Here is a 25,915-nt window from a genome sequence, read left to right on the forward strand (position 1 = left end):
TCTTTCTTGTATTTATTTATAGTCTGTTCACCCAAATATAGTCGATTAACCCATTTCTGAATACTATAGTTTAGTTTTCTTTTGTGTCCTTTATACTTTATGGGTTTCTACTCCATCCCTTTCTTTTCCTGATGATTAAGCTGCTGAAAATCCTGAGCCATTTGACCTTCAGAGTTTCCTACAATCTGGATTTTGCTGATTGCATACAAATGGTCACTAAAATAGATTTTAATATCTATTTCACTAAAACGTCACTAATATCAATTTTAATACCATCTCTAGAACAAATGATTCTCTGAATTAGGAGCAAATTAAACCAATGATAAAAACCTAATTCTTTCAAAAATGCCCTACACGAATCTCATTTGAAATTTAAAATCTAGTCTAGGCTAAAGTCCCCAGTTTAACAAATTTACCACAAATAATTTTGCTAATGGAGTCACATGGGGTATCGAAGTATTTCATCAGTCAAATATCATTTAAAATATCCATCCTAGAAATATACTATGTGAATTCTATTTTCTTTAACAACAGATCTAAATTACTCTCTTGTCTTTTTTTTTTTTCATCTTCATCTTGAACTAATAAGGGTTTGTTTTTGTTTCAGTTTAGTTTGGTTTTGCATCCCTAAGAAATTAATATACACCAAATTATAGCAGGTGGGTCCGGGGCACATGCTTGTGACAGGAAAAAATAAAATACCTGGCACATTTGACACATTTGTTGCCTGTTACTCACAACAAGGGTAACACATACACAGAGCCGAGAGAGGTGACAATAATTAGTGTGCTCCAGGTCAAAGAAGGGGAGACGATGGATATATCATCAAACAAAAATATATTATCTGGGACAGGAGACATGATATTTTGAAAAAAACGAACTGACAGCTTATAAAAAATGTTTGCTTTCTTCTATCATTTATCATGTCCATAATTCCTTGAAACTGATTTATAAACAATTAAACAAAGAATGTCAATGTTTGGTTTTTATGTAATCTTTGTGTAAAATTATCAATGTAGTTCTTTAAATATCTCTATGATGCTAACTATCACTGTCTCCATTTTACAGAGTAGAAAATAGAAAGCTAAGATATTAAATTGCTTGGCTAAGAAGTATAGTCAGGGTTGGGATATCAGGAATTCTTGGAGGTACTGACATATATTATAGTGTTACTAAGTTTGTGGTTCACAGACAGAATCAGCAGCACCACATTCCTGGTCTCTCTCCAAATCTGAAAGCTCACAGTCTATGGCAGTAGAACCCAGGAATCTTTATTGTTACAAGCTATCCGCAATTATTAATCAGAGTAAATTTTGAGGTACATTGATGAAGAGGAAAAACCAAGAGTTTTAGAGTCAGCAAAACTGAGTTTAAATTTTAAGTTTTAGAGTTGTGAAGATGAAGAAATCATCATGTATGTAAAGCATTTAAGATAGCATCTAACAGAAAATAGACACTCACTATACAATAATCACTCCTTAAAAACATCAATGGTTCTATTTACATGATGATATTTGGACTTCTGGGAGAAGTAAGTAGGTACCCTCCCTACTCACCAGAATCGAGACCCATGAAGAGTTCCTTTAAAGATTCAAGGCCAATACTGTAAGAAGCCAAGAAACTTATACTAAATCAGTGTGCTTTATCTACTTGTGGGCGGAAGTGCAAAGGTTATTTAATCATTCACTTATATAATATATACGTATGTAGGACATGTTGTTTGTTAAGTACTGTGTTTAAGGCAAATGATATAATGTACACACAACTGATATGGTTCCTACCATCGTCAATTTGCAGTCTAGTTCGGAAGCAAATAGTAATTGAATAATCTAAGAAATACATATATTTTAGCAAGGTGTTATAAGTTCTATAAATGATGGGTTCAGATGGTATGAGAGTTTATACAGGGGGCTGGAGCTAGAATAGCGGGGCAGGGATGGCTTTCATGAAGGATGGAGGTTTGATTTAAGATCTGAAAGATGAGGAGGGACATTTAAGGGGTAGGAGAGGATATAGCAAAGGCTACATTGGAACAAAGTCTGATATTTTGAGAAACTGAAGTGAGGAAAGTATGGCTCCCACAGGAACAAAAGAGGGTATGGTAGACAGTGAAACTGGAGGGGCAGGCTGGAGCCAGGTCACACAAGACCTTGTGACACATATTCGAAGCAAGGGGGAGTCTTTTAAACATCTCCAGCGGGTGTGTGACATAATCAAATTCATATCTGAAAAATCTCTCACTGACTACATTATAAAAAACAGGCTTCTGTGGGTCAATAATAGATAGAGGTAGCGCAGTTAGGAATATATTATAGTAGCCCCAGCAAGAAAGGCCTCTTGTTTAGAGTAGCAATAATAGAGGTGGAAGAAAAATTAAGACATTTGAAAAAGACTTGTAGACAGCAAGTAAAATATTCTATAGTGCAAAACAATGTCACAGAAGAAGCAGACGATTTCTGGAGCCTCCAGAATTGTATACATGGACAGATCAAGTCACTGAAGGTAGGCTGAAAGAGCTGAATAAGGGTCTTTCGACCTAAACCTATAGAGTTGTTAGCCTTGGTAGAAATAGAGAGATGACAGTTTTGATCTAAGGATGAAATAGAGGTTTGTGCTAATGACAGACTCAAACACCAGAGCAGCTTTATCAAGCAAGAATAAACAAGAGGAAGAGGTGGTGGAACTGAAATTTTAATTTATCACGGTTATAGATGGAGGGCTACATATTGGTTTTTGTGCAATTCTTAACTCCTGAGGCTCAAACAACATTAATGAGAAAACCCAACTCTAACAGGGTCTACTGGGGAATAGATATCCACTTAGGCTGGTGTGGGAGAAGTTCCAGGAACCAGAGTGGCATAATAAGGAAATTATAATAAAGCAGATTTTTATTCTAATTACAGTTATACCACTTATCAACTGTATTATGTTAGATAAAGACATTTATATTTGAAAGTTTTAGTTTCCTCATCTGTAAAAATGAGTAATATCATCTACCTCCTTATAAAAGTAGAATATAGTTAAAATACCTAATATGGTGGCTAACCCATAGTAAGTATTAAAAAATGTTAGTAATTATTATAAGGACTCACAGCTAAATATTACTTTTGATGATGATAAAAGATGTCATGGCCAAATATTACTTTTAATGATGATAATTATTTTATTATTATTAATCATAATGATTATTAATTATTTATTGAGCTCCTACTAAATATTAGATACTCTGCTAAAATCATTACATGAATTAGTTTATATAATCATTAATATAATCCCATAAAGTGAATAACACAATTACCCACATTTTACAGATGAGGAATGTAGAAACTCAGTGATGGTAAGTAACATGCCCAAGATCAGAGGGAGGACTCTTCGGTAGTAGTCTGGATTCAAGACCAGATAATTTGACTCCAGATTTTCCCCATTTATTAGCACTGTGAACCACAATTTCTTCCATTCTCTGGAGCAGTAGTGAGGTGTTATAGAATGATCACACCATAAAGATTTCAGCTTAAAGTGCTTGATCTACTATTTACAAGCAATGACTTTGGAGAAGTCATTTAATGTCTCTTAGTTTTAGTTACCTCAGCACTGAAAGAGATTTAAACAACAACAAACGCCTGCCTCTGTGGCTAAAATATAGTTTATTTTCAATAAGTAAAAGCTGAATAAATGAGTTTCCATTATATGATTTAAAAATCTTATATCAGCGGTTGTGAATAAGATGGACCAGTGTGAGGACAGATCTCTTATTTCTGCAGCTCGGATAATAAAAGTGTCAACATTAAGAACAAAAGAGGAAGAGTCAGGCCAAGGGGCTACAGTCAGGATGCCTCTGTATTCACATTGTCTTCTATCCTGACATAACTGCATAGAAGAGAAAGAAACAGGACCCAAGACACAGTAAACTAAAAAATTCATTTCTTTCTTTGAACTATTGTAGATTTTTAATGCTAACATGAAGGTATCAACAGACAGGATTTACGTAAAAATAGAGTCAATTTTCTGGGGAAATGGAGCCATTTCTAAATCTCAGCTGGAGAAAGCCAAAAGGTCAAAAGGAATTCATCACTAGTATGGCTACACATTTGTACTTCCTAGCACAAACTTCAGTATGCATTTTTAAAACCCAAAGGGAATGCAAAGCAAACCTGGAGGGAATGCAATGCTCGATTTTGTTTTCATGAGAGACTAATTGCTGACTGAAGATGTGGCATTTAAGACACACACCATGGAAATGAGATTGTATGAATCATGACTTCTTCAGGCCTACTTAATCTGCCCATGACTGACAGGTCCAACTCCATTTATATAGAGAAAATCTCTTTGACGAGGAAAATGAATATATGACTAACTGGGCGATTTAGATAAGTGTTAAGGAATGGCATTTCCAACACATAATAACATTTTGCATGTATGAATGATTAAAAAACACATATCTATCTATATCTATCTACATATATATCACTATCTGTCTATCTATCTACCTAACTATCTATCTATTATCTATCTATCTATCTATCTATCTATCTATCTATCTATCTATAGAGAAAGGGAGAATAAGAGAGAGAGAGACAATTTGGGTTTTTTTCCTCTCCAAATTTTACAGAGTGTTGCCTATAGAATAATAAGAAGAGGGTGTAAAAGGCAGTATCTGGTCTGGGAGTATTCAAAAAAATTCAATTTAACAAATATTTATTACAGGCCTACCATGCACCCAATGCTGGGCCCCCAAAACAAGCACTTCTCCTAAGGAGTTTGGAGCTAAGATATAACTATGTGGAAAAGGAAGAGTAAAAAAAAAAAAAGACTATTTTTCCATAGAGCAGAAAGGATTCACAGAGATTAAATTAATATGGAATTTTAAAGATCAAATAGGAGTTCTCCACTGGGACCGCACTGGAACAAAGCATAGGAGAAAGTTTTTCAATCCAAGGAAACCTGCCTGAATACAAATGACAGTGTTTGTATTTTCCCAAGATGACATAAGTTCATTGGGAAGAGTGAGCATGCATTTGAGAGGCAATGCATTTTAATGTAAGTTGTACTAGGCATTAGCTGTCTGAACGAGTTATTAACCTCTCTGGACCTCAGCTGAGAGTTGAAACTTGGAATCTCTAAATTCCCCGTTAAGTCTAATCTAACATCTAGTGATTGTGTTACAATCTCAGAAACATAGAGCTAGAAGGAATCCTATCCATCCTCCACAAAGTCTGGATAGGGAGAAAGACTGCTAACCATGGTGATTTTAAAAACCCCTTCAGAATATCTTGGTCGAGGATCTGATTATCCATAGCAAGACTTAGTTACCTCTTAGCCTCTAGATCTACAATGTTAAAGAGAAATATAATGAGAACCAAAATGTGTGCCAGGTATGGAATTTTAAATTTTCTAATAGCTGCATTGAATAAAGTGAAAAGAAACAGGTAAAATTAATTTTAATACTATATTTTATTTAACTCTATATATCCAAATTATAATCTAAACATACAATCAAGAAAAAAATTATTGAGATATTTCACTTTCTGCCCCATACTAAATCTTCAAAACATGGTATTTTACACTTACAGTGTGTCTCAATTCAGAGTAGCCACATTTCAAATGCTAAATAGCCACACATGGCTAGTGGCTACACAGCCCTAAGGTGTATCTTCAGAAACTGCTAGTTAGCCCTTGGGGACGCTCACATGTCTCTACCACATTAGGATTCAGGCTAGAAATTAATTATTACAGACAACTCAGAGGGTGATTGTTAAGGCTGCTAAGTACTTTTCCCTGGGAGAAGTTAACATTTCCCCTACATCTCAGCAGAGACTGGGGATTAATGTTCACATTATGTTAGGGGGGAGCAGTGGCATCACTGAAGAAGAAAAGACTCTACTGTTGACTCACTTTCCCTTATGTATAAAACACTTTGAAAGGTTTGTAAATATTAGCATATGTAAATCACACAGTAAAATTTGTGCCTATGCAATAGACAATAGCCTCCCTTTTGCAGATGAGGAACTAAAGCTAAGACAAGCTAAAGAACTAGCTCAGGCTCCCACCACTGGAAAGAGGTAGAGAATTCAAATTTAGGGCTGTGATGTATAAGAAGAGGCTGAGTTCCCAGCGCTAATCCTGCTTGGTCACATAAAATTCCAGAGCATCACAGTCTGAATAGTCCAGAAACTCGAAATTCTTCTTCTGACCTTCCAAGCCCTGCATCTAGGCACCTGTTCTCAAGCTTGGGCAAAAGCTTTCCTAAACGGTACTTGAAATTTCTCTCAGTCACTTTTCCTCTTGGCCAGGCAACAAAACCCTTTTGCTCCTTTATAGACTGCTGAATCAAAACTGATTCCAACACTTTCCCCTTCATCTTTAAGCAGAGGGACCATGTCTCCACTCTTTCTAATTACCAAAGCCCACCCATGAACTCCCAAGAAGGGAAGTCAGTGATTCTGGAAGGCACTAAGGTCGATGTGGGAAAGACTGGCTCTGTCGTTTTCCTGATGTATAACTCTGGACAAATGAATGTGTTTCTTAGTTTCGGTTTTAGAGTCTATTAAATGGGGACAGTCATATTCACCTGACAGGATTATTATAAGGCTTGAAAAAAAAAGGATTATGAAATTCCTAGCACATAGTAAGCACTCACTTAGTAAATTCTTTCTTCTTTCCTTCTGCGATTCACTGGCCACTGATGGCCCTGTAATGTGTTAATGCTCTCATTCCCAACAGTTGGCCTCTTCCCCAGGAGTAGTGTCTGTTTATTTGAACAGGTTCAGTAAGAATTACACATGGAAATAGGACCTAAGGGCTTTTTCCCCTCAGCCTACTCAATGGAACACAGTGACAAAGATAGACATTTTATGTGCTCTTTTTCTCTGGAGAATATATTATCCCTTAACTTAAGTTTGTGTCAAAAATATTCTGCCCAGGATGTTCCTGAGGGATTTTATGGCACTGATTGACCCTTCCACCCAGCCAAAACCTCACATCCTGCCTCTAGCCATTTCTGTCCTTCAGGATCTGCAGACTGTGGCACACATCAGGGAGCCTGGCTTTGTTTAGCCCTGAAGGAGGGGATAATGAGGGAAGAGGTGAGAATCACCTAGTGATGTGAAAATCAATGTTATTGACTGCTGGACTAAAGAAAAAGGAAAAGAGCCTTGCGGATGGTGGTGGACTGGAAGTAAGGGAATGAATGGGAGGCGGGCTGCAGTGTCTACATAATGAGCATGGGAAGATGGCCCCAACTGCATGATTCTCATTACAGATCAACAGTCTCACCAATCTCCATCTGCCCGTAGCCTTCACTGCTCCAATCGTTTTTGCAAAACTATCCTCTAACTTGTTTATCTGAACTAAAACAATGTTTTAGACCTAAGGGAAAAAGTGAATGTTTTGCATTATGCTGGCAAAGTCTTAATTTTTCTTTAATGTATTTTGAATTCTTCTTATCTGCTATTTGCATTAACTGAATTTTTTCAAACTACCCAATTGCTTTTCTAAACATTTAATTATAGCATTTTCTTTATACAAAATTTTTAAAAATTTCACATTAAATTCAATAATTCATTGTCTACTATACAAAGACATGGATTCCATTTAATAATGGCTCTGTTCCTTGTACAGAGTACAGTATCAAGCACATAAGAGAGATTCAATGTTTGCTTTAAAAAAATGAACCGAAGAAGATATGGAATTATGTTTCAGTAAAGAAAACAAGCATGAATAAGCATCTTCAATACAAGGGGTACATATGATACACTGGTAATACAAAGTGCTACACTAGTAAGTGTTACACTAGTTGCAAGTGAGAAAATACTAACTGGCAGGGTCTTGATGGAGCAGACAATTATGTAGTACGGAGAAAACTTTTCTAAACTAAAATAACAGACTGAGTAAAATCAATTAGAAGAAAAAAAATGATGACAAATATTTTTACAATGGTCTAGAATTTATAGTGTTTTTTACACACTTTATTGTATTTATACTTTGTAACAACCCTACAAGGTACAATATGTATGTTTGAATGTTGTTTTAAAGCATGTTTACGTACAGAAAAGATCATTTGGAGTTTTCTTGGTTTGTAAAATTAATATTTAATTTTTAAAGTTTTAGATTCAAAAGCCTACATTTTAACTTTTAGAGTTCAATTTATAATTGTACTATTTATAAATCTAGCAAGATTATTAGTCACCATTAAGAGTTTTTATGACTTACTTAAATTCCCCTTAAACATTTTAACCTATACTTATAAATTTAACATGTTGTTTCATTTTAAAGTTGTCTAAATTACAAACAAAACTTCTTCAGTATTTAAATAATCATTTTATATCTAATAAATAAAACTTAAAACAGGGAGTTTTAAGCCTTCTTAAATTTAAGAAAGTTTAAATTTACAATTTATATTGGAACATATAAATTACATATGTTCCAATTTATAAATGGTAAGATTTTAAATCTTTGATTTTAAAATCTCAAGTCAAAATCAATTCCTTGACATTCTAAAAGTAATCTGTTAAGTATTTTAATATAGCAAATTCTCTAAAAGTACAAATACATATACCACTAAGTACATATAATTATAACACAAAAATATTAATAAAAAAGTTTAATTTACTTCATTATGCTATAATCAATCTAAATCTTTTCTGGATTAGGGACCCCTGACCACCAAAGAAACAAGTTTGCAAATTTTGTGGTTAGTTTCCCAAAAATCTTTTAGGGGTTCATATTTACTTGAGGTTATACATACATCACATAGAGATCTTGGTTGAGAGATGCACAATGGCAGATATTGAGGGTGATTTTTCTCACTTCCTCAACTATAAGACTAAATATGGTTTTATAGTCACTTTCTCATGAACTCCAAAATTTTTGAAAGGAATTGAGTCCTAGCTCATGTCCCTTGGATTCAAAGTATACCATAAGGGAATTTCCACCTACATCAGCAAGTTCACGACCACCAAGTTTAAAGCTAACCTTCTTCACTGTTTCAGTTGGGGTTTCATTGGTTTTCTTAAAATTTTAACGTCTTCTGAATGAATCTTACATATCTCTGAGGCTTTGTCTGTCTAGAGCCACTTTCATGATACTAGGTAGATATTATTATTGTCATCTCAAATAGGACATCTAGAAATTAACCATGAGGAAAACTAATTTACTCACTCAGATGTATTGCAGAGTATTTCATAAGTGAGGATGATGGATTTCAAACCTAGGTTTTCTACCAAAATGCTATTTTCTCACATCTTCCCTATGGTATGAGCAGTAGATGTACTCGTAGCAGGATTAGATTCTGGCTGCGTATGTTGCATGTAAATGGAGTCTGGTAGGAGGTAATGATGGAAAGGTGGTGGAGGCCATACTGTGAAGAAGAATTTTGATGACGGTGGGAAACACAGGAAGTTCTTGAGCACAGAAATGGATAGCCGGTTCTTATCTGTGTTTTAGAAAAATAAGTGTGGTACAACCATGGGGAGGACAAATTTGGAGGGGAAACAGAGAGAGAATAGAGAAGTCAACCATGCTGTTTCTGTGATAATAGAGTCAAAGATAATGAGACTCCACTGAAGAAGGAAGTGATGGAAAGAGACAAGATGTAGAAAAATCAGTCAGAGGTAGACTCTGCAGGATTTGTGGATTGATTAGATTTCCATGAGGGCTGAAGAGTTAAAAATGATTTAAATATTTCCACTCTAAATGCTTAAGAGAATAATGATCAAGAGGAAATTGATAATTGGCTTCTATTTAAAATAATCACACACACACACACCTCCCCGCAAAATACCCAGCTCAAAGCACTTTATTGGTGGGATGGGTGTAGCAGTGTTCGGGGCCTAGCTAGAAACATATTTGCATTAAGTATACAATTCTTCCCTGTTTGAAGTACGATGGCAATGATCCTTTTGAAACTCAGACTTACCATATATTTTTTCCAAACTGCATCTCATTTCAAAACTATTTCAAGGTTACACTTGAAAGCTTTCTATCCTCTGCTGAAAAGTAATGGTCTAAGAAAAACAATGCTTTAGGTCCTTGCCTATCTTTATTTATTTACTTTTTTAAAAAAAGCTTTCTTCTTATGCAGCCATTTAAAAAGATGCTCATGGAGAATTATTTAACGACATGAGGATGTTCTTATGATATGGTATTGAGCAAAAACACAGGGTACAAATAATATACCTTGGTCCTAGATCCTAGATGCGTTACACACATAACATACACATGCACACACACATGCACACAAAATAAATAAATAAAAAGAATACAGAGGTTTTTACATATGAATGGCAGAGTTATGACCAAGTGCAAATTTTTTGTCCTTCTCTGTACTTTATTACATAATTACTATAATGAGCATACATTACTTTTACAATCTTAAAAACAGTTGAGAAATACAATAATGCATACTGACTCATTTAAAACTAATTCCTTACTTTACTGTTCCTAAAGAGTTAAAAGAGTATAGCTTATAATTTAATCAACTAAACATCCAACACAAATGCAATGGGTTATTTTAGTTATTCCAATAAGATTCAGGGATCTACTTCAGAAATCTACTTTCCTCCCTCCCTTCCAGGCTCACGGGATACCTATGGCCACACTCTCTTTTCTGAACCTAGGTACATCCTTAAAAACAAACAAACAAACAAATAAACAAATAAATAAAGAAAGGTAAATTCTTTTAAAATATGTAAATATGTATACTTATAAAATAATATGTAAATTGAAGTACACCCATTAGAAAATAAATAATAAAACAAGATTCAATTTTCATCTCCTACTATTCATCTTTCATTTTAAATGAAGACGCTCCCTCAGCTTCTTTCGATTAACTTTCTGTCTATATTGGAAGTGCCAAAGACTCTTGTGAGTCTAAACAAAAAGAAAAGATCTAGTTTAATCTGAGAATTATGTAGGGCCAGACCTTCCCAGGGTCAAATGTTTCCTTGTTTTATTATTCATCTTTCCATTTTTATTTCTCAAGAGCTAAATTCTCCAAGCAATATCAATTCATCCTAAGGAGTTTTATTACCTTATTTACTGTACTAATAACTAGTACAGAATTAAGGAAATAGGCTTCATTATAAAGGTGCCCACATTTCGATTAGTTATGAGTGTCCCTTAAGTATAAGCACCCTCGGATTCATGGGAGGGTACAAATGGTCAGACCCATGGGGATTCTTTTGAGCCTTGGCTAGTGGAAGAAACTATGAAACACCCAAATTAAGGAGAAGTGGCATCTGATCAGATGCTAAATCTAACAAGTCACTGAAATTGAAGGGATGCAAAACAGCCCCTTTGGAGAAGGGACTCAAATGCCAGAGTGCTAAGCATAAGAGCAAGGGTCTGGAGTAAGAGACGTATTCATCCAAGTACTGACCTGTCCTGAGCAGGTACTGATTTCTGTACCTGGCGTTTATCCCAGTACCACCAGTTACTTGATATGAGGCTCTGGACAACAAAACTTTTGTGGCTTACTCCCTTCATCTGTAAAATGGGCTTAATAATAAAACCTTCTCTTAGGATTATTATAAAGATCGAATGAGTGAAGTACTTTGAAAAGTGCTTGACACATCACAAATACTCCATAAAAATAGGTATTATTACTAATAGGTATTAATACTCCATAAAAATGAGGTATGTAAAAGGATGATAGGCTAAATCTCAAGAGCCAGGGAAGTGCTAAACCATGAATTCTCAAACTATATAGACAGCTCCCTGTGTGTTTTTACACATTTCCTGCTTAGTACTGGTTCACTGTTGTAATTTGTCATCTTTCATTTGCATATTCCTAATTGAGGATGTATGTTCCTTAAAGCAGAGAACATGCTACAGTGTTTTCAAATTGTGAGTTATGACCCATTCTGTATGCCTTCAAACTCTCTACTAAAGGTAAGTGAAGAAATCAGTTTTAAATGGGTCAATATGAATTATATTTTCTCAATCGTTTTTCTGATTATCATACATTTAGTAAATACTGACCTAAAATTATAAAAAAGAAACAATATTTTTTTAAATGTAAAAATAGGATAGAAATATCAGAATGCATAACTTTTGGTAAAGTTAATTGTTTTGTGAAAATTATACTGGGTTGCAATTTTTAATTTATGTTTTTACTATTGGCTAAAAGTTTGAAAAACTTTGGATATATATGTTACTTAGGCAAATATTAATACATAACAGTTTTCCCCACAAAATTTTTACTCACTGCTTTAATCCTGAACATAAGCCAGAAAAGAGTGTTTGCCAAACTTATCTTCTGATAAGAATTACTTAGGGCCATTTCCAGATTTCCAGGCCACTTCCTAAAGATTTTGATGCTAGGGAAATACTGTCATAAATGAGGTAATAATTTGCCATTAAATCCGTTCTCTTTTCTTTTATATCTGTTCTTATTTGGTTGTACCATGCCAAATACAAACAGGCACTCTGCAAAATATGTCCCTGTATTTGAATGCTAACATTCATTCATTCAGTCACTCATTCAGCAAATACTTATTGGTCATTTGACACATGCAAGGCAATAGGAGTATAAATGCATATAAATATGGTTCCGGCACTCAAGTAGCTTAGAGTAGATTCATTTCAGAACTAGGGTTGCCTGTCCACTAAAGATCAGAAAATCTGAAGTCAAAAACAAAATTAAGCTTTGAATGTATATATATATGGCATAAATTTTGAATAATCTACCCTTCGAATGTTCAGAAGATTAAAAAGTAGTACAACTGGAATGGCAACCACATACCAAAGCATTTTTCTCTAATTAATACTGATCAAATACAGAAGAGTTAAGAATCAGTACTCTACAGCTAAGGAGAATTCAGTATTAGGGCAGGAAAAGACAAAGAAGGTAAATACCACAAGTAAAATTACATACAGAATTAGACAACTTGTCCCCATTCTCACTGGCACCAACCTTATCCAAGCTACTAACATCTCTCACCTTGCCCCCCTAAAGTCCCTTTCCAACACACAAGTCCAAGTGATGCTGTTAAAACATTAGTCAAACCATGACCCTTTGCTCAAAACTCTGCTGGTTTTCCATTTCAATAATAGAAGAAGCCTAACCTACAAAGCCCTACGTGATCTGCTCACTTTGACATTCTCCTGCCCTTTATCTTGCCAGACACACTGGCTTCTTAGGCATTTTTTAGAATGCCAGAAGGCTCCCACCTCAAAGTCCTTTCACTTTCTGTTACCTTTTCCTGCACAGTTACCCCCTTCACATTCATTAGGTCTTTATTCAAAGGTCATCTTCCTAGTGAGATCCTCACTAACCACTTTATCTAAAATTGTAACCTCAACCACTTCCCATATTCATAGTTCTGATACCTTTTCCAAGTTTTGTTTTTCTTTTTAGCATTTATCATTATACATTATCTATTTTACTTAGCTCTCTTTTTTTAATGTTCACCTAGCTTACTAGCATGTAAATTCTATAAGGAATATTGTCTGTTTCGTTCCACCCTCTATCTTTAGCAACTAGGTCTTGACACATAATACCTGACATATAATAGATGCTCATTAAATATTTGGTGGATGAATGAATGTAGAATACATAAGAAAGCTTCATGCTCTGACTCTAACCATCATTTATTAGAGAAGTCAAGAGACTCCCTTCCAAAGCAGCTCCAACCCTGAAAGGCCAGCCCTGCCTACCAGCACGCATGTAGCTATTCTGGCTAGGCCTCACAGACAGCTGCACTGGGAGCCAGCACGTTCATTAGCTAGCCCAATTGTGGCTCAGCCATAACAGGAGTATGCATGCAACCCACACAAGGGACACTCTTGGAGCACCTAGCTCTGATGACAAAGGAGAATTGTGCCATTAGGCCCTGTAGGACACCTTCTACTTAAGGCTACTCTTTTAAGACCTAGGGATGAGCTGATCTACCTAATAGAAATAAAAACAGAGAGTTAGGCAAAATAAGAGGACAAAGGAATATGTTCCAAACGTATTCAAAGGAACAAGACAAAAAGTCCAGAAAAAGAGCTAAACAAAATGCAGATAAGCAAACTACCAGATAAAGAGATCAAAGTAATGTCCATAAATATGCTAACTAACTAAACTTGGGAGAATAGACGAACATAGTAAAAACTTCAAAAAAGAGATAGAAAATAATATATCAAATAAGGGACAAATATCCAAAATATATAAAGAAATCATATAATTCAACATCAAAAAACAAATCAGTTAAAAACTGAGCAGAGGATCTGAATAGACATTTCTCCAAAGAAGACATAGGGGTGGCCAAAAGACACATAAAAAGATAGCCAACATCACGAATCATAAGGGAAATGCAAATCAAAACCCCATGGAGATATCGCCTCACACTTGTCAGAATGCCTATCATCAATAAATCAACAAACGACAAGTGTTGGCAAGGATGTGGAGAAAAGGGACTTCTCATGCACTGTTGACAAGATTATAAGCTAGTGCAGCCACTATGGAAAACATATGTAGGTTCCTCAAAAAATTAAAAATAGAACTCAATATGACCCAGCAATTCCTCTTTCCAGTACTTATCCAAAGAAATCCAAAACACTAATTTGAAAAGATACATGCACCCCTATGTTCGCTGCAGCATTATTTACAATAGCCAAGATATGGAAGTAACCTAGACAAATGGATAAAGAAGAGGTAGCACATACATACAATGGAATATTACTTGGCCTTAAAAAAGAATGAAGTCTTGCTATCTGTGAAACCTGAATGGATCTAGAGGGTATTATGCTAAGTGAAATAAGTCAGAGAAAGACAAATACCATATGATTTCACATATACGTGGAATCTAAAAAACAAAACAAACGAACAAAAAAATGAATAAAAGAGAAAGAGACTCATAGAATAAAACTGATGGTTGCCAGAGAAGAGAGAGGAGAAAGATAGGCAAAAAATATGAAAGAGATTAAAAGATATAAACTTTCACTTATAAAATAAATAAGTCACACAGATGTAATGTACAGCAGAGAGAATATAGTCAATAACATAACATAACAACTTTATATGATGGTTACTAAGCTTATTGTGATGACCATTTATTAAGGTATATAAATGCTGAGTTACTATGTTGTACTCCTGAAGCTAATATAATATCACATGTCAACTATAATGAAAAAGAAAAAGAAAAAAAGCAATAAAAAGGAACCGTAAAGTCATGCTATGTAAAACATGCAATTTTATTATTTACTTAATTCTTTATTTTATTTTAAAAAATTGAGTTGTCTGCAACATACTAATTAGTTATAGTTCACATATCTATATTATCTATTTAGGAAAATTTTTAAAAGGTTTAGAGTGAAACAGATCTGATTTAAAAGCTGGCTTTACAGAAAATAATTTTGTGACATTAGACAAGTTATATTTGTTTCCTAAACTTCAGCTTTATTCATCCATAAAATAATGATGATGATAATGTTTACATCACAGGTCACTAGGAAGCATTTTGAGAAAATATGTGCTAAGTTATCGGTGTAGTCCACGACTCCTAGTAAGAACTTGAAAAATGGTAGCTGTTATTGCTATTGCTTATTGTGCTGTTGTATTCTTTGTTAATTAACTCATGGTATTTTTTTTTTTTAAGTTTTGAATTAAAGAGCCTTATTAGAAATTGTAAATCCAATATATTGAAAAGGCTTAGGTATTATAAATGCAAAATACTGAGTAGGTTCAAAACCATTTGGAGGCCATAATATAGGGGCCCAGTGAGGAACTAACACATTATCAGCCTCTTGAAAGAGATGATTATTTAGTTGGAACTCTGAGAAGGATCACCCCTGATTTGCATGATGCATAGGTATTACACAAACTGTCCAAATTTCTGATTCATGATTCCAAGCCTTGCCTACAACAAATAAGGTGTTTATTAAAAGCATCAATGTGTGGGATGTATCATGGACTATAGCAAAGAGTAGGCATCAGCAGCACAAGGAAACAGAATTTCTGAAAATTCCCCTTTCAATCATTCTATCAAGCATTTTTTTGAATTCCTAAAATAAAAACTATAAGAAAAAAAATTTAAATACATAGTTCTTGTCCTCAAAGTCTTTAAATCTAATTGGGACGAGGGCAATACCCAACCATAATGGAAATTAGCTAGCAGTGTAAGATACACATGAAAGTGATGTCATAAAATAATTTAAGATTTATTGCATGAATGCTGGAGAACTCACACTCATCAAATCAAAACAGAAATAAAGGAAAGAGTTAGTATGGCTAGGGTTAACTTCTTGGAAGATAGACTCTCTGTACAAGTTTTTAAAGGAAGGATAGAATTTAGACAAGCATGGCCATGCTGAGAAGGGATTCCAATTACAGGAGACAACTCTAGCAAATGCTCAGAAGAGTGGGGTGTTTGAAAAAGAGGAACTTCACTGAATAAGCTCAGTAGAAATGAGCATGATGACTATCTGAATTCTAGAATGGTTAGGCATTCAACAAATTGTTTTAGTTTGAATTATTGATTCCCTCCAACCTAGCTCTACAACATGGCTCTGCAGATTGAAAAAGTATGTGGCTGAGAGCAAGTGGTTTGTGATTGCCAAATCCGACATTCAAATCCAGGCCTACATGATTTCAAAGTCAATGATTTTGTTTTATCTTTCCCTCAAAATAATTTAACAAGCATTAACATAAATAAATTTGAGAAAAAGCTAAGTAATAAAGAGAAATATAGAACACAGTTAACGCAATCATTTAACAAATATTTATTGAACACCGTCTATGTACTTGGCATTGTGCTTGGTGCTGATGATATAGACTTAAATAAAAGCAGTTGAAATCCTGACTTCCACAGAGCTTACATGTTAGCTTATGACCATGTGTGGTCATGATGGTGACAGTGACGGGAGAGGGGGTAGTATATTCAAATATATTTCTCATTAATCATAAATATCTTTCAATTGGGCTCAATTCCTAGAACTTCTTTCTTTTTTAGAGTTTCTTTAGTCTCCATTTTTAAAAATTTATTTATTTATTTTAATTAGTTTCAAGTATATAGTACATTGGTTAGACATCTATATAGTTCATAAAACAATCTCCCCAAATGCTCCCTCCCTCCCCTGGCCCTCCGCCTAGCGAACATATTAATGCTAACTGCACTCCCTATGCCATGCTCTGCAACCCTGTGACCATCTATCAACTACTAATTTGTACTTTCTTTAACCCTTCACCCTGTTCTCCCAGCCCCCCACCCCAAGCTCCCTCCCCTAGAATTTCTTAATGATTCTTACTGAAGGCAAATCTGAAGTCTTATTCCTATTTGGTAGCATCAACTTTATCGATTATGAGTTAAACTGATTGAATACACAGTATATTCTAAAAAACATTTTTACAGTGTTTATATGTCTATTTCATACAATTCTTATAATAGCTAAGAGCTATTATTATCTCTACTTTATAAATGAAAAAATGGAACTTCATGTAAGTTAAGAAAGTTTCTTGTGCGAAAAAATTCCAATGCAATAAATGGAGAAGGTAGACTCAAACATAGTTCTTTTGGAATCCTGAAAACCCATGCTTTAAAATCATTCTTCTACACTCTTTTTCTAAAAACTTCTTATATTTATCCTCAGGGAATTTTGAAAATAAAAGAAGAATGCTTGAATCTATGGGGTAGACAGTAGGGTTTACTAGATGAGCCAGTCAATCAGTGGTCAAGAGGCCTGAACCCTATACCAGGTCTGCTTCTGACCCAAAGAGTGGAACAGAGTAACTGGTCATTTCATCTATCTCAGTTTTCTTATCTGTGAAATGGGTCTAAAACTTGCCATTTATATTTCAGAGATTATGGGTTTGTGGATGTATCTGGGCATGTTTATAGTAGCAGGATGAAAGAAGGGAAATAATGAGATGAGAAACAAGTTATTTAAAAAAGCAAAAGGTATCACCTGGATGGAAGTTACTAACATCAGTATCATTACTTTCAAAAATAGAGTCACTTCTATAGACAAGATGATATGAACATCTGGTGCAACAACTTTCTATATGTTTTATCAGAGAGGTACTTTTTATACAACGTAGGCAATTTATAATGATCACATTGCTCCTTTTAGAGTGAGCAGAATCAGATTTAATGTTCTAATCATATTCTTTAAAAAGTTAAACCCAAGCCAATATATAAATGTTTATCAAATTCAACTTAAAACTAAAAAGAAAACAGAATGTAAATAATACCCTTCGGTTAGAAGTTTTTATTTCTTCTCCTTCCGTAGAAGTAGCTCCTTCTAGAAATAGGCGGCAAAGTAACACAATTTCTAAAGAGTTAGCTGGTGATGATTGCTCAGTCAATTCTCACAGTATCGCTTTATCTCGCATTTATTTGTTTTACCCTATTAGTTCACTGTTCAGTCTTGCAAGACCCCATGCTCCATCCATTTCAAACTATTTTCAGCTCTTCAAAGTGCTCTGTTTCTTAACTCCCTGCTTTTGTCATTTGCTCTACCAGACATACCTTCCTCACTCCAGGTTGCTGAGTAAAAGCCCATGAGTTGTCAAGACTCAGTTCAGAGGTGATGTCACAGTAAAAGCTTTTTGACCAGTCCATGTAAAATGAGCCAGTATTCTGTTTTGTTTTGTCCCTACAAAGTCCTGCACAGACATCCATTATTGGTCCTGTAATACTTTAAACTACTTATTTGTTTATAAGTCTGTGTCCTTTCCAAGACTGGAAGTTTCTTGAAAGCAAAGACTATTTACTATTGCTCTTAGCTTCCCAAACTCTAGCACAGTGCATAAATCACAGTTGTTCTTCAAAAATTTTTGATAAACAAATGAATAAATGATGCCCTATGAGTCACATTCTGATATCTACATATCTACATATATACACACACACATTCATGCAAAATTTAACGCCTTCATTGTTATATAAAATATATTTATGAAATATATTAAAACTACTCTTAAAACTTTTGACTGCACTATATTATAAAAGTCCAATTAACAAAACAATAAATCTAGGATAAAAGATTGTGATATTAGTGACTTTTCTTGTGCAGAAAAAAAAAATAGACAAGAGATGTTCTCATTTTTGAATTTTAATCTGAAAGTTGTGAGTCACTGTAACACCAGTCACGTTAAATCATGGCAACATGAAAAGCTACAAACTATAAAAGAGACTTTACCAGAACTAAGCAAATAAGTCATTTCTGGGCATAATGGAAATAAAACCAAATACTTTAAAAATTTAATGTAAAATAAAACAAAAATTAAAAATAAAACACCAGGTAAAACTTTATTGTGAAAAGTTGGTAAAATACCAGACTACAAGTGAATTGTGAACTCTTTTAGAAACCTTGCTATCTCAGAAGAAAAAATAACCTGAAAATGATAACATTTGCAGGAGAGTGCAAAAGCTAATTATTAAAAGGACATAAGCATACTTAAAACTGAAGTTAAGCTACTCAAAGCAAGGTTGTATATGTTGTATGTGGCAATGTACATGGTCAAACTTTTTATTTGTTAATGTATCAGAAGTGTTTACATCTCTCTGTACAGGTTAGACAAAGTACTAAGAATTTATTACCCAAAAGTCATCTGAATTGATATTGCCAGTACAAATGTTTTTATTCTTTTGCTTATAAACATAAGTGAGAAAAATTTAAAGCTAAACCCGCGAAGACCACCGATGGTAAAGAGGAAAAGCAGATTTCCCAAAACCTTATTAAGAAACTTTGGAATCAGGTTTTTCTACACTTCTGAAATGTAACAATGGAACATCAAAACAATTATCTCTTAATCTAAGTTATTTAGGGAGATCTCCCTGAAAAAAGCACTATTCTCCTTCAAAAAAGGTGAGGAAGGAAAACATTTACAATTCATTGAGATTACAAAACAGTGTTTGCCATACCCATAATTTGAAACAGGATAAATTTAAGTTGATATTTGGGCACATTCTCTAGGTAGTTAAATATCTCTTTTCATGTTCTTTACTATATATGCATGAAAAAATTGATTGCTGAAGTTATTCTTAAAAGTAGTAAAAAGTAAATTTTGCAAAACTCTGCAAAATGATCCACAGAATACTTCCAGACTGTGGTTGTAAAAGAATTGGTCATCAAAATATAAATACTACCTGTTTGAAATTCAAATAGAAAACCAAAAGGCTTACAAAAGAGTGAGCAGCAGGGAGTGCTTTAATAAAACTTGTAAACACAGAAAATAAAACTTTAGTACTCAGACATATTAAAATGCTCCCCCAGTAAAATAAATTGGAAAAACACTTTACATTAATATATATTTTTAAAATTCTTACTTTAGGTATCAAGTCTTAACTGCTCTTTTAAATTTTTTTTCTGAAAGGCAATTACTTTCCTTTTGGACTTCCTTCAATGAGAAACACAAGTTCAAAACACTAACAGAGGATGTAATTCACTGAAATTATGCAACTGGAATTCCGCAGCTGGCCTGTTTGGCTTAGTGCTGAATGAACAGTGTCAGAAAACCTCTCCAATAATATTGCTGTCCTTCCTGACAAGGGGTAAATCTCCTAAACTTAGGCTCAACTTCAGAGGCTCATTAGCTACAGCAAGTGAATGTCAGTGGGGTGACAACGCCGGGGCAACGGTGCCCACGCAGCTCAAACAAACAGCCCACTCAGAGCTGAGGATTTGGATGATCAATGTCTCCAACTTCCAATAATAATAATGTATTTGTATGATCAGGATGGTGAGGTATCCCACAGAACACATCCTAGTACCATTACAGCCACTAAATTTAAGCCTCAGCTCAAACAATTAAGCTGCACAAACACAGGCAGCTCACAGCACTTTTTAAAAGAAAGACTTTAAATCCTAATCTAAAGCATGCTCTATAGCTTTTTACCTTCTCTGATTTCTTGGTTCTGGCCTACCTAAATAATTTCATCTTTGCCTCCCCCCATTGCACTCCCCACCAAGTGTGAGCGTGAACCTGAATTACAAACAGTTAAACCTGAAGGTCACTTCACAGCAGCGTTCCAACATGCTCCCCCAGCGAGGCTGCACGGCAACAATAAAACAAAGCCCTTGCAACCACCTGTAATAATCAGCCTGCTCAGCCAGCAATCCGAAAAGTCCTGAAGCTACACAAGGTAGACATTTTCTGCAGCTGGTTTAACATGTATATTGTGCCCAGTTGTCGGCTCGCCTCCTCTTACCTTCACGTTAGTCCGGAGTGCACAGTAACATGCAAAGAACATTGCAGTAAATAAGGAGCATATGGACCGGTATTCAGCTTCTCAGCACAGCGCAAGCCCCACACACACGGTCCTGGGCTGGGCATGTGCTACTAAAGAGCATCCGTTCCCTCTGTCAGTTTGAAAATGCATTGATCTCTGTTTTCTCTGACTACAAAACGACATGTCTTGAAGGCACTGGGTGAGAGCTCAAAATCTCTTCATTGGCTATATATAGCATTGTGCCCAGTAATTTCAATTAGCCGAGAATTCAGCATCTGAAAGTTAAGACTTCAGTTGCTTTTCCTTCTAGCATTTTAAATCACTGGGTTAAAAAAAAAAAAAAACTGGAGGGGGGGGAATGAGCTCACCCAGGAAGGATGGAGTGGGGGGGAGGTGAAGAATTGAAATTTAACCAATGAGTTACTTATATTTCTGGAGAGCCCTGGTGTTATCCTATTAGGTACTTTACAATGAGATTGCATCGGGCAGACTGTAAATGAGGAAACCCTTTTCCCTGTGGAGGTTTAATATGGGCTCTGCACTATATTCCAGGCTATTCTGATGCAGCATCCTGTTTGGCGAATACTACGAATCAGTGCAAATACATCTCATTCTGCTTTTCCCTGTGAAATAGGACCAAGACTAAAGGATCACTGTCTCATAAAGTCCCCTAAAATGTAAGCTGGGTTCCCCTGGAGTGATCTGTGATTACATGGCTGAAAAGTGCCCCCTTCTCTTACTTCCCTGTCCTGTAATATCTGTTCACATCTTCCAGGGGTTTCTAAAGTTGCTAGGTTCACTAATAGAACAGTGTATCCAATTTTCCAAAACTAATCTTTATTGGTAAATGACAATCAATAACAGAGGATGGGTTTGGAATGAAGACAGAAGATTCCAGGGGTAACATAACCACAGATTTAGTAGCTATTGCTGCTGAATGTAATATGTTCAGCTGGCTCTGGAAGGGAGAGAGCCAGAGAGAAAAATAAAAGCTTCTGCCCCCATGAATCCATAAAGGGAAAAAAACTTAATTCAAAAACGCTATCAGATCCTACTCTCTGTTGTCATTCTTGTCAGGCACCGGATGCTGCAAATTAACTCAATTTTTACTGATCCATAGGACAAAGTCCAATTTAAGGTCCTAAACTCATTTCCAGCCTTAGGAAGACCTTAATGCTCAGCTAGAATTCTAAAGCTATCTGGCGAAAAGCAAGCAGAAATTAACAGTTCTCACTGCAGCAAAAATAGTGGGAGGAAAAAGAGTGGTTATGTCTTTGCCACGACATTCCACATCAGCTTACAGCAACGGGGAAGATCAGTATAACTCACCCAAAAAAAAAGCTGCAATGACTTTTAGGATTTTTCTTTAATATGTTTTGCATAAGCCACCTCCCCTCTGGAGCCTGCAGTGGTGCTGAAGTACTGTCAGAGCGACTGGGCATTTCTCCTGGGCAATGAGGTGAGGCGGCTTCAGGAGGAAGCAAGGTATTTAACGGAGAGAAATCAAAGGAAGAAGAAAAGCAGAATTTTCTATTTCTCTCTTAATGACAAGCGTTCAGAAAGTGTCGTCAGTTCTGACTAAATAGCTATTTTGGGCTGTCATTGTTTGTGCCTTTTTTTAGGAAGGAAAAAGGCAATCTTGTCTTAAGCTGGAGATTCTTTAGCATCGTAAAAGAAGGCAGCCACTTAATTTGATTTTCAGTTCCGTCTGTCATATAAGTGTAGGTAATTACAAATTGTAAGCACTTGCAACACAACCAGTGACTTTCAGGACATTAAAAAAAGTTGACGTGAATGTCCAACTCTTATTATTCCACAACTTTTATTAATGGCTTTAAAATGCAGAACCAAGAATTTCAGTTAACAATACTTTCCTCTCCTGAGGTCATAGCAGGTCATGTTTCCTGCAGCTCTTCCCAATAAATGAACCCAAACATAGCAACTCAATGCCATGAAAAACTTAGGAGAATTTTTAAATGCCTCTCTTTATTAGGGGTTCAGAGGATTTTTAAAAACTAGTTTTTGAATCTGTGCATAAGTATTGCTATCTGTTTTTCCATTAAGAATTGTGGGGAAAAGCAACTTTATATCTTTTTAATTACTATTTTAATAGATGGCTCCAGAGAGAGAGAGAGAGAGAGAGAGCAAAAGAGCTAGCAAATGTTAACATCTCGAAATAATTCATAGACAAGGATTAAACAAAAATGAAGTTACAGGTGAAAAAGCGGATGTAGGTTTCTCTGGTATGGCAATTAGGGAGGACTTCTGCTGATAAAACTTTATATACAGTGCTAATATATGTACATTATACTTAGACCCACTTAAAACTCCCACATACACTTTTCATTCCACAGTATCCAGTACAGACATGGGCTATGCCTGTAGATTTACTGTCTAATTTTCCTAAATATACTAGGATAGCTGACTTATGATTCTCATTTTACAGATGCAGGAAACGAGGCATTAACTACAATGACAGCGACCCACTAATAAGTATACCCTATTTTTAGGCAAAGGCTTCAACAGGTCAGTGTATCTGTTAAAAGAATAACATTTGCTATTGTAAAAGGAAATTATAACTCGCTACATATTTTTGGAGGCAGCATAGTAAATCTTGGCTCCAACTATCACAAGCCAGTACTTCTGGAAAATTATGTCCGTGTCAGATCCTTTCTTTTACTATTCGTATAATAGATAAATATAAAATGGGGATAATACTAAACCCATAGGGTGTCATTGGAAAGATCAAAGGTGAATTCCATCATGAAAACAGTCTAGATGGGTCAAAAATTTAAGCATAAAAATTAAAACCATAAACATATTAGAAGAAAACAGATTTACTTTTGGTTTTGATGTGTATATATTGGAGTGGAGAACCCTGAAACCATATAAAAAAGATAAACAATTGTGACTATATAAAAATAAAAAACTTCTGCTTGGCAAAATTATATACATTGACAAACTGGGAAAATATCTGCAGCATAGTCAATAGAAAATTTTCTTAGAATACAAAGAATTTTCATAAATCTATAAGAAAATATATGAAAATAAAAAAAAGAACAAAGTGGCAAGTCACTAAAAGACCACAAAACACATTAGAAATGCTCCACCACATTCATATTTAGAGAAAAGCATAAAAATTATAAAATGTTTTTTAATTGATATATTAAGTACTAATGGGAATGTATTATTTGGTGAAGAGTTTTTAGAAGGCAATCTATAAAATATTATAAAAGGAACATTCTCTTTGATGTGATTATTCAACTTCAACTTCTAGGGATTAATCCTAGACAGAGATATAGAAATAGGTATAGATCTACAGATATATATGTATACCCCTATATTATAAATACTCATTAGAGCAAGACTTATTTGTAAGATTACAATTCTTCCATGCCACGGAATACTATGTAATTATTAGAACAGTATAAGGTACATATATTCTTATATCTAAAAAGGTGCAGATTATAATATTAAGTGTAAAAATAAGGTTGCTAAAGAGTTTCCATAGTATGAGCCTATATTTGTGTATATATTTATATAAAATTGTGGTAGGCAAGTGTATGTATGTAGTTTTGACAGAGTTGGCCATTGGGGATTGGGACTTGGCTTAGGGAGAGAAGTTAGACAGCACTTCATTCTTTATTTTATACCTTTCTGTATACTACAGGGGCCTCATCCACAATTAACTATTTCTGCAACGATCCTCTCTCAGTAAATGAGAGAAATGAATACACAGGAAGGGAGGAAATTCTAAGATCAGAGAGATTTGCCTATTACTGTTCTCAATGAGCACAGGTCAGGAGATAATCATGACACCAGGAATAGGAATCTACCTGTTCCTGAGTTGATCTTAGCTCCTAAGTGCCTCCCATAGTGTAGACATCTCCCTGGAAGACATGCAATTCTAAAGTGTGATATATTTTTTTCTTAAATCACGGTTCTTAAACACAAGCCAACTACTTTATTTCATTCTGAAGTGAAAAAGTGACTATTGAGTAAATTTGACTCTAGTCAATTTTTACCTTATGCACTGAGTTTAGAACCTGACATCTACATATATTCCCTTTGGATTTCTTTTCTTTCTTTCTTTTTTTTCTTTCTTTCCTTTTTTTTTTTCTTTTACAATGAACATTGCTATAGACTGAATGTTTGTGTTTCTCCAAAATCCATATGTTGAAATTTAATACCCAATGTAATGATATTTGGAATGATAATTAGGTCTTTCTAAATGAGATTAGTGTTCTTATAAAAGAGACACCAGAAAGCACTCTTGCCACTTCTTTCACCATGTGAAGACACACTGAACAGGTGGCTATGAACCAGGAAACGGGTCCTTGCCAGACACTGAATCTGCTGGCAACGTGATCTTGGACTTCCAGGCTCCAGAACAGTGAGAAATAAATTTCTGTCGTTTATAAGCCTCCCAGTCTACAGTATTTTATGATAGCAGCCCAAACACACTAAAACAAGCATGTAATAATTTTTAGAATACAACCTAGTTTTTGTAAAAATTTTTTTGAAACTATTAAAGCCATATGCAACTTTAGTTTGCTAATAATACAATAATAACAGCAACTATGTCTATTAATAGGGACAAATAATTCATAGCTCTGTACATTTTCCTTATCTAATAAAATAAGGAGATTGGACTATCTAGTCCTTTCTTATAGACAGAATAACTTTCTTAGGTTTGCTTGCTTTTTGTTTGTTTTATTTAGGCAGGACACAGAAGATATGTTTAAATGTTACAAATCCACTAG

General features: G+C 34.9%; 1 protein-coding gene and 1 long non-coding RNA gene across 3 annotated transcripts in view; one reads left to right on the top strand and one right to left on the bottom strand.

Annotated features, from left to right (window-relative positions):
* Positions 1-25,915, bottom strand: part of DLG2 (discs large MAGUK scaffold protein 2) — a 1,673,246-nt gene that overhangs the window by 1,159,649 nt on the left and 487,682 nt on the right. Inside the window, exon 1 of one of the 2 annotated variants that reach the window (XM_039848194.1) lies at positions 21,132-21,891. The exons of the other annotated variant lie outside the window; for it this stretch is intronic. Coding sequence (XP_039704128.1) covers positions 21,132-21,173 — 42 coding nt within the window. The 5' untranslated portion in view covers positions 21,174-21,891. Of the gene's footprint in view, positions 1-21,131; positions 21,892-25,915 lie in introns of those variants that run through there. 2 annotated transcript variants of the gene reach the window in all.
* LOC120590426 (uncharacterized) overlaps positions 1,609-25,915 on the top strand; it is a 92,928-nt gene continuing 68,621 nt past the window's right edge. The window contains exon 1 of the long non-coding RNA XR_005649718.1: positions 1,609-2,502. This is a non-coding gene — a long non-coding RNA (uncharacterized LOC120590426). The remainder of the gene's footprint in view (positions 2,503-25,915) is intronic.

Source organism: Pteropus medius, unplaced genomic scaffold, assembly GCF_902729225.1.
Source record: "Pteropus medius unplaced genomic scaffold, Ma_sr-lr_union100, whole genome shotgun sequence".
Lineage (NCBI taxonomy): Eukaryota > Metazoa > Chordata > Mammalia > Chiroptera > Pteropodidae > Pteropus > Pteropus medius.